General features: G+C 39.6%; 1 protein-coding gene across 1 annotated transcript; it reads right to left on the reverse strand.

The window, feature by feature from the left end:
* Positions 1-2276: 2276 nt before the first annotated feature.
* Positions 2277-13961, reverse strand: tmem200b (transmembrane protein 200B). The gene is made up of 3 exons (XM_072447812.1): positions 13800-13961; positions 6195-6523; positions 2277-3391 (listed from the first exon to the last, which is right to left on the reverse strand). Exons 2-3 carry the CDS (start codon positions 6487-6489, stop codon positions 2484-2486), a joined length of 1203 nt encoding a protein of 400 aa, XP_072303913.1. The 5' UTR covers positions 6490-6523; positions 13800-13961; the 3' UTR covers positions 2277-2483.

The following is a 13961-nucleotide window of genomic DNA, read 5'->3' on the forward strand; positions in this document are numbered from 1 at the left end:
CAGGACAATACAGGAATACTCAGAAATGCATGAATGAATTAAAATATAACTTTGAGTAAACGAATGAATAATATGTCCCCTTTAAGTTCCACACACCTCTTACATAAGTACTTGTGGAAACGTAGATATTTCTTTCTCTGTCCCTTGTGTTTCTGTTGGGACTTCACATTTTATAACAACCAAAACACCAGACATAATGCACTGACATGTTACAGAAAATACACCTTTATTCATGAATAAATATGCGGTTTTGATTTCAGTCAAATCAAGTCTGCTTTGAACGTGGTACATCATGTCTGAGGACACAGATGGTTCTTTTTCAAAATGATTGAAAAGATATTGCTTCTCTGACCTTCCGCAAACCTCACAGTGATGTCCTGTTCCCAAAGCTATGTTTACGCCACAGAAAAGTACAGCTTCAGCCCGGGGTCTGCATGTCGCTACGGTAACCTTAGAACTGCAGAGTAAGATCCTATCTGAAATTTGGTCATTCCTTCACGTCATTATAAAGTTTTCCATTACATAGTGGTGCAACGCTGGGTACATTTGCACGGCCAGACCAGAATCAGATAACCGGAATAATCAGCCCAATAATTAGATTTTGAACTGCCGTATGTGGAAGACAAAGTATAATACATTTTAAAATACCTCTTTTAATCTTTTAATCTTTTTTCAATCATTTTTGTTCATTTCTTCTATGGACTTCATGATTTAGTTCCGGGTTTTGTCCCATTTTTGTCCAATTTTTTGATCATTTAAGCTAAGACCTCATGCTGCTGTAATAATCCATGTGAGAAAAGTGATCATAGCTTGTTTTTTAAGGGAAGGCCAATTGTATCCATGTTTTATAGTTGAAAAGTGCATATGACAAGTTCTCAGGTCTTCAAATGTTTTATTGGGATAGTCCCTGTGGTACATATTAACAACAGTGGTTATTTGTGATGATATGGTTGCTGTAGGTAACAGTTATGCAATTACCTCGAGTCACATCTGCTGCACATGTCCATTATAAACATCACTAAAATGGTCAAACTGGGGAAAAAAAATCTTTAAATATGCTCATGTTCAGTACGTTTTAGTGAAATATGTAGTCAAACTTGTCAAAAGCACTTTAAAGGGGCACACTGTAACTTTCTTGGTTATTGCTGTGTCTGGAATGTTCCACAGGCAATAAACATATCTCATGGTCAGATCTGTAAATAACCCCCATACCACCTTTTACTTTATTTTTTTTAACTTACTTTACAGCAAGAAAAATGGACAAATGCAAGTTAGATGAGATTAATGCTGTGCCTGGAACGTTTCAGAAACAGCCATAACATCTCTTTTGGGACACGCAGGTGGCGGATTTTTAGATGCACTTTGAACTCTAGGAACAAGTATATTACTGCCAACAATGCGATGTAAAATGTTGAAAATTCAAATTGACATCAGGTCTATTTGTCAACATGACACTAACAGATATCGGCTTTGTCTGCGTACTTCCTCTGTCATCCCGGAAGGTTCCATGGCAAAAGAAAAACATATCAACTGGACTAAAGTAATACTAATTTTTAGAGGACATAATATAAGCGCTCAGATGATCAGAATGAGTCTACTGAATGTATTGGCTAACTAATATTACTGCTGATACTATAAAGCTAAAACAAAAAAGCATACTATGTCCTCTTTAGAAAAAAGACATTGTATTTTGACCTAAAAGTGCATTGATTTGAACTGCACTGACAGAATGAACAAATAGAGTATTACCTGCAAAGAACTGGACACAACAGAGGACAACACAAACCCATAGACAGACACTGGTCACAAAGAGAACACACAGGGTTCTGCATCAGGCGCATGACACTGTACACCACTGCCATGCATTGCATCAGAGAGTGGGACATCTTTGCACAAAGTATAGCTCCTTTTCGTCACTCGCGGCTTGCTCAAGGCCCCGCGTTTTGGTTCAGAAATAATTCCACAGTGAAAATTATACTTTGTATAGGTCCGTCCAAACCACAGTTGGAATGGCTAACGTGCGGAGGTCTGCCAGGCCAAACAATAGTAAACAATGGTCACTTAGCTCATCTGGGACAGACTTGGCTCGGCGTTCTGTCTCGTCTACTCCTTTCATTGCATAAACAAATTCCACTTAAGACCAAAAAATCTTCAAGCGCGTTTGGAAGATCCTGACAAATTGCATTGCAAAGTAATCCCTTTAGTGTTTGCATATTTCACACTTAAGAAAAAAAAACCTTTACTCCTTAAAAGCAACCAACCGGTAACCGGCATTGAGTATTTTCCCTCTAACTGAAGAGTAGCTGGTTCAAGCCTCAAACTACTTTTGCGTCGATAGGCAAGAAAATGCACAACCCGCAATGCCCGTCACAGTATATGTGGCTAGGAAGGGCAATTGGCTTATAAATTGGCCAAAACACTGTGCAAATGGTTCACTATAGCATTTCAAAAAACAACACAAACAGTGCTCCAAACTGTTCCCATCATTGGAAAGGTCCTGACCCGAAGCTTTTATCCCATTGCGAGCACTGATTCTCCAATTGGTCTAACAATTTGTCCACAGAATCCTCCTTATTTTCCAATTTCAGATACCGCCTCCCGATCCCCAAGTCTAGTCTGGGCCAGCTCCGGTGCGTTAAATCCTCTGACATACTATCCACAATTTGTCCCGGGATACTAACACACACATGAGGACTGCGCACATTCCGCTGGCCCGCTAACTGCTTGGTGTCCGGATTGGTTGTTTTGAGCAGTGCCTTCAAATGGACGCCATGTTTGTATGGGTTAGTCCTATAACTCAGACTGTGGCATCGTCTGGGCAGAACCAGCGGCACATCCACGTTCTCCTCCACCCCGAGCGTCGACATGGAACCGGCCGAAACCAGGCAGTTGTCGACCTTGATGGACGGAACGGTGCGTTTCGGCGAAAGGTCGTCAGAAATCGGCGGCGTTTTGAAGTGCGTCGGGCTGGAATTGCACGAGTTCGATTTGGACGATTTGAGCGACGGCGTGGATTCCGACTCTTGGTGGTGGAGGGCTTCTGTTTGCAGCACGGCCTGGTGGTAGTCCCTTTCGCCCGAGTGCGTCCGCAGAATGGGTTCGGAGCAGGCTAGTTGCTGGAGACACATGATGTTGAGGTGCGCGGCGGGGAGGCTGCTGACCCACTGGTAGTGCTTGGTCATGGAGTTGGTGACGGCGATCTCCTGGAGGTCGGCGGAGGGCACGGCGGCGGACACGGAGCAGATGACGCTCCTCATCTGGGCCAGGAGCATTTGCGTCTCTCGGTCGCGGTTCTCGTACAGGACGGTGTTGGCACAGATCAGGATGAACAGGCCCACGCCCATGATGACCGGGCCGAGCAGCTTCATGCGGTCGCTGTGCACCAGGCTGGCTGCAAGGGACACACGCAAGCAATGTCATCATAAATCATCAAGAATAAAATCATCTGTTTTTGTCATTAATGGAAACGGTAAATATGGCATAATTTCAACAAGGGAGACTTCATATTGTCTTGTTCCTACCGTCTTTCTGTCTCAACAAATTATCTCATGAGCAATTCATATACTACCCACATACTGAATTATGTATATGTTGTCATTTAAAACACATCAAGTTACATTTTATGTAATTCCAGGCTCAAACTTACTTAGAAAAGTTGCACTTTCTGCATTTAAAGAGGCTATACCTGACAGGAGCATGGAAAACAGCTGTGATCACACCCATTTTAAAGTCAGATGAACAAATGGAAACAAGCAATTATAGACCTGTAAGTCTTCTCACAGCAATATCAAAATTACTAGAAAAATGCATTTCAGAACAAATCATTTCACATCTGAATTCTTCACCATTTATCTTATAGAGAATATCAAGGCTAAACTAGACAAGGGGGTGTGGTTGGGGCCATCAAAAGCCTTTGATACGTCAAGTCTGATATTTTGATGCCAAATTATCCAAATTTAACTTTGCACCAAAAGTCCTACAGTGGGTAGACTCTTACTACAAAGATAGAGAACAATGTGTTTGGGTCAAGAGTAGATTCTCTGATATGATGTATAAAACCCAAGCTTCAGCAGGCTGTAATGTGTCAGTCAGTGATTGGTTTAAAAAAAATCATGTCACCAGGACATCTCAATGTTAATAAAACCTAAGTCTAAGGACTATAGTAGATGTTTAGTATTTAGGTTGTTATTATGGACTCTCAGTTGTTAAAAATGTTAGAATCAAAATAACATTTAATTTGGTGAATTTCCTCATAATTCGACAACAGAGGCCTCAAAACTGTACTGCAATTCTGTGGAGAAAGACTCTACAAGCAGACTGTGAAAACACTGGACAAAAAATCAAAATCATACAAGAGTTTTCAGGAATCTGGTCCCACAGAACTGAGGAACATGACATCATTTCATAGCTTTAGTAGAAGTGTTCTCTTGGACAATCAGACGTGAACATAACATGAACTAACCTTTGTGTTTTATTCTTAACATCTCAGACGTCTCTGTCTTGTATTGTTATTTGTCTATTCTCAAGTCGCTTCAATGTTGTGTGTGTAGTGTGTACTTTTAGCATATTCTATTCTTTGTAGTTGAAGTATTGTATCTCACTGATCCTCGTTGTACTTGAGTCATGTGTCTGGAGTGTTTTGGGCCTCTTACACGTCCTGTTGTCTGTCTCCATCAACCTGCCAGTGGGACGACAGATGAACTGTAGTCTGCATGGCTGACTCTGGCACATGTACATGTTGATTCATGTGCACTGTCCCATATTAAATAATCAAACAAATAAATCCAGCATCTATTTATAGTTGTATGTGTTTTATTCTTCCTAAATGCAAAGTGTGCTGTTAGCATGCTAGTTGCTGTTAGCTTTACTGTGACGGCAAAACTTGCTCCAGCCCTGAAAGACTGGACCGCTTCAAATAGTTTCAAATGAACTGATTTGTTTTAAAATATTTTTAAGCTAGCAAACATCAGGTACAGCGCCTTTAATTAAAAAGAGTAATTATCTTGTTTATGTTTAGATCATATATGACAATTAGACATATACCGCTTTGCAATATTTCCACCTTAATTTGCCTGAACAAAGCATGAACAAAGACTTAATTCATAATGAACAAATAGTTTATTAAGCATGATTCAGGCTCTGTAACTACTTGATTAAGGTTAGGAGTTAGAGTATTAATAGAGTAGTTACTAAGCCTGAATCATTCTTAACAAACTACCAGTATTTGTTAATGCTTTACCAAGTGTAGTTATTATAAAGTGTTACCATACTTTTTAATGTGCATTTATATTATTCCAGACAAAAAGTGCCATTCTCTTTCTAGACAGAACTCGCTCAAACTGTTGCTGTGCACTGTGGGCAGAAACAGAGCCAGAGCGCAGCAGAATCCCTCTCAAACTCATCCACACGCTCCGTTAGTGCCAGACCTGTGGGTATTAAATAATACATGCCTTTGCAAAATTATGCAAACTGGCAAATGCAATTTTGTAAGAAACAAAGCTCAATAACCGGAAGGAAAATATTATCTGTCAAAGTAGTGTATTTGCAGCATTTAGTCTGATAGTCTTGTTTACTGTAAATGTGTGTGATTATTACAGAACTGATTTGTTTTTCGAGAAATGTTTTAAGGGCAAATATTCATAATTCCTGGAAAGAAGATACACAGTACTTGTCAATGCATTGTAGACAGGCAACTTTTTCTTTAAAATTGCCTTGAAGGTGCACTATGTAATGTTGCTAGTGGAGCGTAGGTCACCTGCTTATCTCCTTGGAGATGTTACACTGTATGACATTCAACTTAACCAATGGAAACAAAGTGGCACCAATCAGGCCACTTTACAGGTGAGATCTCTGGGGAGAGAATTTGCTATTTTCTATGATAATAATTATAATTTAAATTGGTCTGCAATAAAACCCTGTAATTTAATTAATGCAAGATACTTAGCTGTGTTTAATATCATATCATATTCATGGGAACAAAAGTGGCAACCTGCAGAGATGACCTCACTAGAAAAGTTACAAAGTGCAAAGGAACCTCTACTGCTATTATTACTGACACATTCCCAAATTACAGTCATTCATGTTAGCTGCACTGCAACGGAGCAAAGCATCGTGGTCTAAGTAGGTATATTGTTCAATCTAAAGTAATATTGAGAAAGTTCCATAGTTATTAGTAGTAATAAATGAATCCTCACCTCTGGCTGTGGACAGAAGACCCTTCGCTCCCAGGTTCCACCCAGATGGTGACTCCTCCCCCTCTGCTAACACCGCTGTCTTGGACAACCTGTAGGGCCAGTATCCAGCCACAGCCAGTGCAGTACCCACCACCACCACCACGAGGCCCAGCAGAATGAAGGCCCCGGGCAGTGAGCGCATGCGCAGCTTGCCTCGGATGGCTCCGGACTTCTTCCTGCGGCCCCTGAGGCTGAAGCAGGACCTCCGCCGTTGGGATGGGGAGGAGGACTCGTCCTGGGACTTCTTGGACTTCATCACAGAGACGGCCTCAGCTCGCCCGGATACAAAGCTGTGGAGACAAAAGAGAGCGTCATCAACCGCTTATTTTAGCTACACAGACTAACATAAATGTACCAGCAGCGGGTGTGAGTAGCACTGAAACAGTAAAGGTGCCTAAATGTATCCCTGAAGCAAACTTTAACCATTGGTCCACTATTGAGCATATAGAGGTCTAAAATAGGAATTTCACACCAAACATTGACTTGATCTTGTGATAATAAACCAGTGATGGTTTGTGATTATAGAGTTCTTTGAACAAAGCATGATTAAGAACTACGTATATTAAAACAACACAGAAATTTTTTTTTGTAAAATACAAACAGATTAAAACAACAATTATGAAATAAAAACAGTAATAGTAAGCAATCCTTAGCAAAGCAGAGCTAGCACACGTTAGCAACAACAATTCAACAATATTTCGAACAAAATTGGAGAAGAAGGAGACATTTATAGTAAATAAATTTCACATTCTGCCAGTAATGATAGGTAATATTATGGGATGAATGAAATGCCCCTAATGTCTTCACGGGGTTTTCTTAATAAAACAGTTTGAGTGCAGCATTAAACATATCTCACTCCATTGAGATGGGCAGGTGGAGCCAGCAGGCCACATTACAGCTCAGGGGCCTGTAGGCCGCTCTCTGCTCCACACGTGGTGTTTCTATGTCCCATTGTCAAACCCACTGATTATTGGCTCATGTTTAGTCCATCCATCCATTTTCTACCGCTTTATGGTCGAGAACCATGGCCTCGGATTTGGAGGTGCTGATTCTCATCCCAGCCGCTTCACACTCGGCTGCAAACCGTCCCAGTGCATGTTGCAGATCCGGGTTTGATGGAGCCATCAGGACAACATCGTCTGCAAACAGCAGAGATGAGATACTGTGATCCCCAAACCAGACACCCTCCGACCCCTGACTGCGCCTAGAAATTCTGTCCATAAAAATTATGAACAGAACCGGTGACAAAGGGCAGCCCTGGCGGAGTCCAACATGCACTGGGAACAGGTCTGACTTACTGCCGGCAATGCAAACACAGCTCCTGCTCCGGTCATACAGGGACCGGACAGCCCTGAGCTAAGGGCCCCGGACCCCGTACTCCCGGAGCACCCCCCAAAGGACACCCCGAGGGACACGGTCGAAAGCCTTCTCCAGATCCACAAAGCACATGTGGACTGGTTGGGAAAACTCCCATGAACCCTCGAGCACCCGATGGAGGGTATAGAGCTGGTCCAGTGTTCCACGACCGGGACCAAAACCACTCTGCTCCTCCTGAATCTGAGTCTCAATCATAAGTCATAAGTCAGATTTATCAAGTATAATTGGTATACAAAATTCCCACGCAACCCTTTATAGATGAAGCCCCTAATCTGTGGCGAGATGAGCCCACTCATAAAATTGCATGTTCTTCAAGGTTTTTTTGTGCTATGAAAACACATGTGATTGAAGAGATGTAAGACAAACAAGTTTAATGTCATAGAGTGGAGGCAAAGAAAAGCAATATCCCCCACGCTACACAACGAAGAAGTGAGAATCCAGAAAATATAATTATAATATAAAATACAATTTTTCTACAAGGATATAAACAATCAGTTTATATGGACATTTTTGTGTTGAACTTTTTTTCCAAAGCTGTTTTGAAACTAATGTCCATATTATGGACTACATGGATCCAGCAGTCGCATCCACAGAAAGCTTTGTGATTGGCGGTCAGGTTCGTCACACCCGCGTTGATTTGACACATCATGGCACAGGCCTGTCTCAATTAGTGATGTAACGATTTCAAATTTTAGTGTCACAATTATTATTACTGATTATTGTGAGAGTAAACAGTGACCAAAACAACGACAAAATCCTGAATTTTTCTTCCTTACCATTAGCGCTCCTCAAAATGTGATCTGCTTTATGAATCAAACTTTCTGAATGATCAGTTTGATATAAAAAGCAAGATAAAAAAGCACTTTACGTTTAGGTTTATATTTTTGAGGGAAGTTTGAGAAGAAAGGACTTAACTTCGCTTCTAAAATTGCCACATTTCTTTTAATTTAACTAAAAAAAGACCTAATTTAGATTGGAAATGGTCACTTTTCTATAAATTGAATAAAAAGTGTAAATATTTTAGTCTTTAAGATTATATTGTGACCTAAATAATCACGATTAGCGATTAACCTCATAATCTGGACATCCCTAGTCATAATAATTATTACATCTACTTCTCGTTCAATAAATAATAGGATGGAATTTTTTGCAATATTTATAGTAAAAAATGGTGGGGATTTAAAAAGGGTTGAATGAGTCTTTAACTAATTATATCGATCCTAAAAAAAAGAACTGATGTGTTTTTTTAATCATATCGTACATTTAGAAAACCCCTTTTTTTCTAGGATTATCTGGATTTTGAGTTATTGTGTCAGCGTCATAAAATTAAAAAATTAAAAAAATTATTGTTCATCATAGTATTTTTGTAGCAATATATCGCCCTTTGAAACGTGTTATAGTGACAGGCCGACATGTTACTTCCTTCTTTTTACTCTTTTCAGTGCCCAATGGTGTAATAACAGCTGTGATGAACTGCGTTTCACGTCCTTTTCTCAGGACAAACCAGGGTCAGACACCATATTTTCAACATGAATCTGATCCACAATGAGAATGACTCAAAGTTCAGAGCGGTGTTGCCGTGTCGGGCTTCAAAGCGAAAAGGCGGTACACAAACAGCAAACAGGAAACAGTTGCGCATGTGGTCGTCAGCCTGAGCTCACCACAGAGGCGGCCTGTAAACACACAACGGGAGAGGAGGGGGGAAAACATGGAGCTCACAGGGTTTACACAGGGTTTACACAGGTCTGTCTCCAGTTAGCTGTGGACCGGAGACAAAACTGTGCAAAGACCGCCACTAAACAACTAAAAGGTATTTGGGACAGTTACGTTTGATTTGAAGCATTGAGAGCAGTGTTTTGTTTTTCTCTTATACTTATACCAGAATACAGTTTTTGTGTATTTTTGGTGTTTATTTACTATTACTTACTCATAGTGGAAAGACAAAATATTTTACTCAAGTTAAAGTTTTTCTTGAGAAATATAATTACTCTAGTTAAAAGTGTGTTGAGATGCGTGGTACAGCAGCTTAAACAATTTCAACTAGTGAATGTGCCTCATCACAACATAAGTTTATTAAAGGAGGGTATAGTGTGTTTTCTTTCAGGAGCTTTAGTGTTGAACTATAGCATAAATAAATCATTATTTTTACATTTTGTTCATTGTAATTTGGTCTATATTGGTCTAAAATGGCTTAATAAGAGAAACAGATCCATTGACTTCCTGTTCAAAACTGCAGAACTGATAAGCCCTGCCCCTTCAAAGTGACATTTCACCGTATTAGTATGTTTTTTTTTACTATTTAATCTTTTAAGTGGCTTTTTGGCTATTCAGAATCATCAATACAATAAGTATCACTCAGAGTCTTAATTTTTCAAATAATTGGAATTAAGTATAGCGATGTGGGCGGGGATAGGGGGTAACTGAAAACCGGTATTTTCTGAGCACTCGAGCCGCAGTTGCAGGACAATACAGGATTAACTCAAACATGCAGGACTCACTCAGAATACAACTTTGAGTAAAATGAAAGATGAAGAAACACTGTTATAAAAAGGTTAAAAGAAATGTCTCATATTATGCTAAATCATCTTTACTGACCGTTTAAGCTTCAGAAATATCTGTAGTGTGAATATGGTGTAATGTGTGTATGTAATTCAACCAGAAATACATAAACAATTCACAATTTAATGGCATTTTGGATAGACAAGTCGAATGTAGCAAAAAGAGCTGATTGAAAATGTGAAATACGTTGTCACTTTTACAGTCAATTTCCGTTTTGTGTGATACTTACAGGTTTACAGGCACATTTTAGCACATTTCTGATGGATAGAATAAACGTTCTTATCCTCGAGAGGTCATTTATCTTGGGCAGAGTGCTACAAAGTTGCTGTTGACAGAACATACTAGGCAGATGGTGAGAATATTTGTCATTGGAATAATAAACTGTATTTAATGTCAACATCACCTGCCTATATTCTACATTTTACATCATATTTGTCAGCAAAACATGACCACCCAAATAATTAACTTATTATGCCTGATCAATAATGACAATGCAGGTTCTCCTAAGTCTATGTTTGACTCTGATGTAAGTGTTCACAGTGAATGGGTCCTCACATAAACTGGATGCTACGCCGTACCCTGGATATGTCTGCTCGGCTCAGGGAAAACAGGCTCTCAATTGGGGGCAAAGAAAGCATTCATTTGGAAACTGTAAGGACCGACTTCCATTTCAGATCAACTCTCCAACTCATCTCCACCGCAGCTGCAGAACCATCATCCCTCACAGCCTCTCAGTCTTTACCAACGCAAGATACATCGCTATTGAAGAGAAATCGCGATCAGGAAATCGCAAAAACTGCAATTTTTCAGTAAACCCAATTTCCTTTGCAAACAAGAATTGATAAAAATATGTATATATATACAGCTGCTGACCCTGTAGCTTAGACCTCTACAAGCTGTTCTTTCAGACAGATTTCAGCCTTCTCTCAAACGGATTTAAAACTATCAAAACAAAAAACTGTATCAACATTAATTAAAATGGCTTGAGCGCAGAATATACATATCAATATTGTGTTGATTCATTGAGAGTTGTTCACGTTGTTGGTCACTATTCATACTTTTTTGTCCATTTCAAGGGATGAAGGGGGAATAAACTATAAACTAAAGCTAAATAAATGAATCAAAATCTCTAGCTAAGTGCTTGATGTTGTTGTGTTGGACGACTGTAGTAGGCGATACCTCCCAGTACAACCAGATCCAAATCAGTATTTTATCAGGCTCAAATTGGTGCTAAATGTGGTCAAGAATTTTGCTAAATCAAGTCTAGAATTAGCCTAAATAATGTCTAAAATGAGCCTAAATCAAGTCTAAAATGAGCCTAAATCAGGTCTAAAATGAGCCTAAATCAAGCCTAAAATGAGCCTAAATCATGTTTAAAATGAGCCTAAATCATGTCTAAAATTAGCCTAAATTATGTCTAAAATGAGCCTAAATCAAGTCTAAAATGAGCCTAAATCAAGTCTAAAATGAGCCTAAATCATCTCTAAAATGAGCCTAAATCATCTCTAAAATTAGTCTAAATCATGTCTAAAATGAGCCTAAATCATGTCTAAAATTAGTCTAAAACATGTCTAAAATAAGGCTAAATCATCTCTAGAATTAGCGTAAATCATTTCTAAAATGAGCTTAAATCAAGTTGAAAATGAAGCTAACGTTGCACAAGATTGTTCTAAATAGTTATAAACCACAGAAGGACAAAAACATGAATCCATTTGCTGCTACATTTTATACCTGCGTTCTGTAATGTACACCATTGGAACATGCTGCACACGTCTGCTTGAGTTTTCCCTGCGCTCTGAAGGGTTCCTGAAGAACTCCGCCGCCGCTCTGTTCATTAAACGACCTGTGGACAGTCTACGGGAGCCTTTTAAGGACAAACTGTGTGATTGTATTAGACTTCTACAGGAGCCTGGATCAGAGCCCAAGATCTACAAGTGTCTGAGGAGGGCAGCGGTCCAAGCCAAGCAACGACATTATAAACACATCTACTGATACTGTTGCTGTGCATTGAAGGTGCGGAACCTTTCTGGAATGTTCCGCAGCGCAGCATTTATTTCATTATCTTTACTGCGCAAAATTACAAGCCTACTAACTGTCAGCCTCTCCACAGATCTGACCTGTAACTTGGTCTGATGCCGTAAATATGAAAGTAAATTATTGATGTGATGGTAAAATAGCAATAATATGGAAAAACATATGCCAGATGACCTTTTGAAGTGTATGTTTTTACTGAATTTTGTTCAGTTTCTTTTACACTATGTAGAGTGGTTTGCTTTGTGACTGTTTGATACAGTTTGTTCTGATTTAGATTGAATTTATTTACACTGGCTTTTTTGTTTTTTGTTTAAATCATTGTGGTTTTAAATGTTGTTATGTGTTATTAAATTGTATATCCCTAATATATATTTGTTTAATACTTACTCCTGCAGGTTTCAGATCTTGTTGAGACCTGTTGCGTGGACCAGAGAGGACAACATTTGTGACCTTCAAGTGTTCCATTGTCCGGGATGTCAAACCAGTTGGACTAAAGAACACTAAAGGACTAAAGAACACTAAAGGACTAAAGAACACTAAAGAACATGAATACACTGACTAGATTCGAGCTGTGTTCAGACTTTAAACCAGGACTAAAGGCTTAGAGAACTAAAAGTCCTTAACATGGGCTGAACAAAAGACTTAATCCAAGACTTAACCCAAACCAAACTGATACAAACTACAGCCACGATTTAGAACTAGCCTCTTACCACTTTATACCAGCAAACTGAAAATCAAGCATTTGGTGTCAAAGTACAGAGGATCAAACCCCCAACCACCAGTTCCAAAGGCCAGAAAAAGGAAAGTCTGTTGTCTAGTTCCACACTAAAATAAATAGTTTTTTACTGTTGAGGAGCATCTGCTGTTAGTGAAGTTGAATAACTGTCACCTGAGTCATATTTACTATAATCATTCATAACTGTAATGGATCATGTAACTCAGGGGGTTCAAACCTTTTACACCGTGGGCCACATTTGGAAACATATGGAGCAAATGGCCATGACAACGCAGTGAATCATTCAGAAATCTGCATTTGACGTAGTTTTGATGAGCCACCACACATAATACACATAATACACATAATAATAATTTTAGGTCTAGTAAATGTCAAAACGTTTTTTATTACTATAGGTTATGATAAAATAATTCTTTCTATAGTAACATCTGTCCCTAACTTTATCTATAACTTAATATTTGACCTTTAAGACTTAAACCATGGCCCTCTCAAACCAGGACTAATGACCAGACCTATTATTTTTAATGATTTTATCTAATGCCCAAGAAGCATCATTTGGGGAAATTACTGCAAAGCTCCAAATATTCGACATACCAAGAAACTAGTGCATTAAATGAATAACAATGCAACGCAGTAACAAAGATTGAACTATCAAACCCCGGGTTCTGTCTCATCTTTGGTCTCATTAACGCGTCCCAAACGCAGTGCAGTCCCCACAAACAAACAAATAAACAAACAAACAAACAAACCTCCGCCCAACAACACATCCAACAGTCAATCATCCCCCTCTCCGATCAAGAGAAAGACCTTCCCGTCCTGTCCCCAAGTTCATCCAGTGCCAGACAGCGCGCGGAACTTACCTGGCGGTCGTTCTCCTGTTGCGGCGCGTTCATACTTCGGGCACACGTCAAAAAAAACGTTCCCCCCCTAAATCGGTGGCTGCGCAGGTTCAGTTCAGTCCCGGGGCTCCGTGACCGCGGGGTGGTCCCCCGTCTGCCATGACTAGCCAGATGAGGTGCACC

This window comes from Eucyclogobius newberryi, unplaced genomic scaffold (genome assembly GCF_026437365.1).
Source record: "Eucyclogobius newberryi isolate DKJ021-1_F unplaced genomic scaffold, fEucNew1.0.hap1 SCAF_16, whole genome shotgun sequence".
Classification (NCBI taxonomy): Eukaryota; Metazoa; Chordata; class Actinopteri; order Gobiiformes; family Gobiidae; genus Eucyclogobius; species Eucyclogobius newberryi.

Excerpts from the sequence above, each read along its gene's own strand:
- tmem200b (XM_072447812.1), bottom strand. The coding sequence starts at position 6,489 with ATGAAGTCCAAGAAGTCCCAGGACGAGTCCTCCTCCCCATCCCAACGG. Across the intron at positions 3,392-6,194 it reads TCTTCTGTCCACAGCCAGAG|CCAGCCTGGTGCACAGCGAC; the intron begins GTGAGGATTCAT and ends TGTCCCTTGCAG.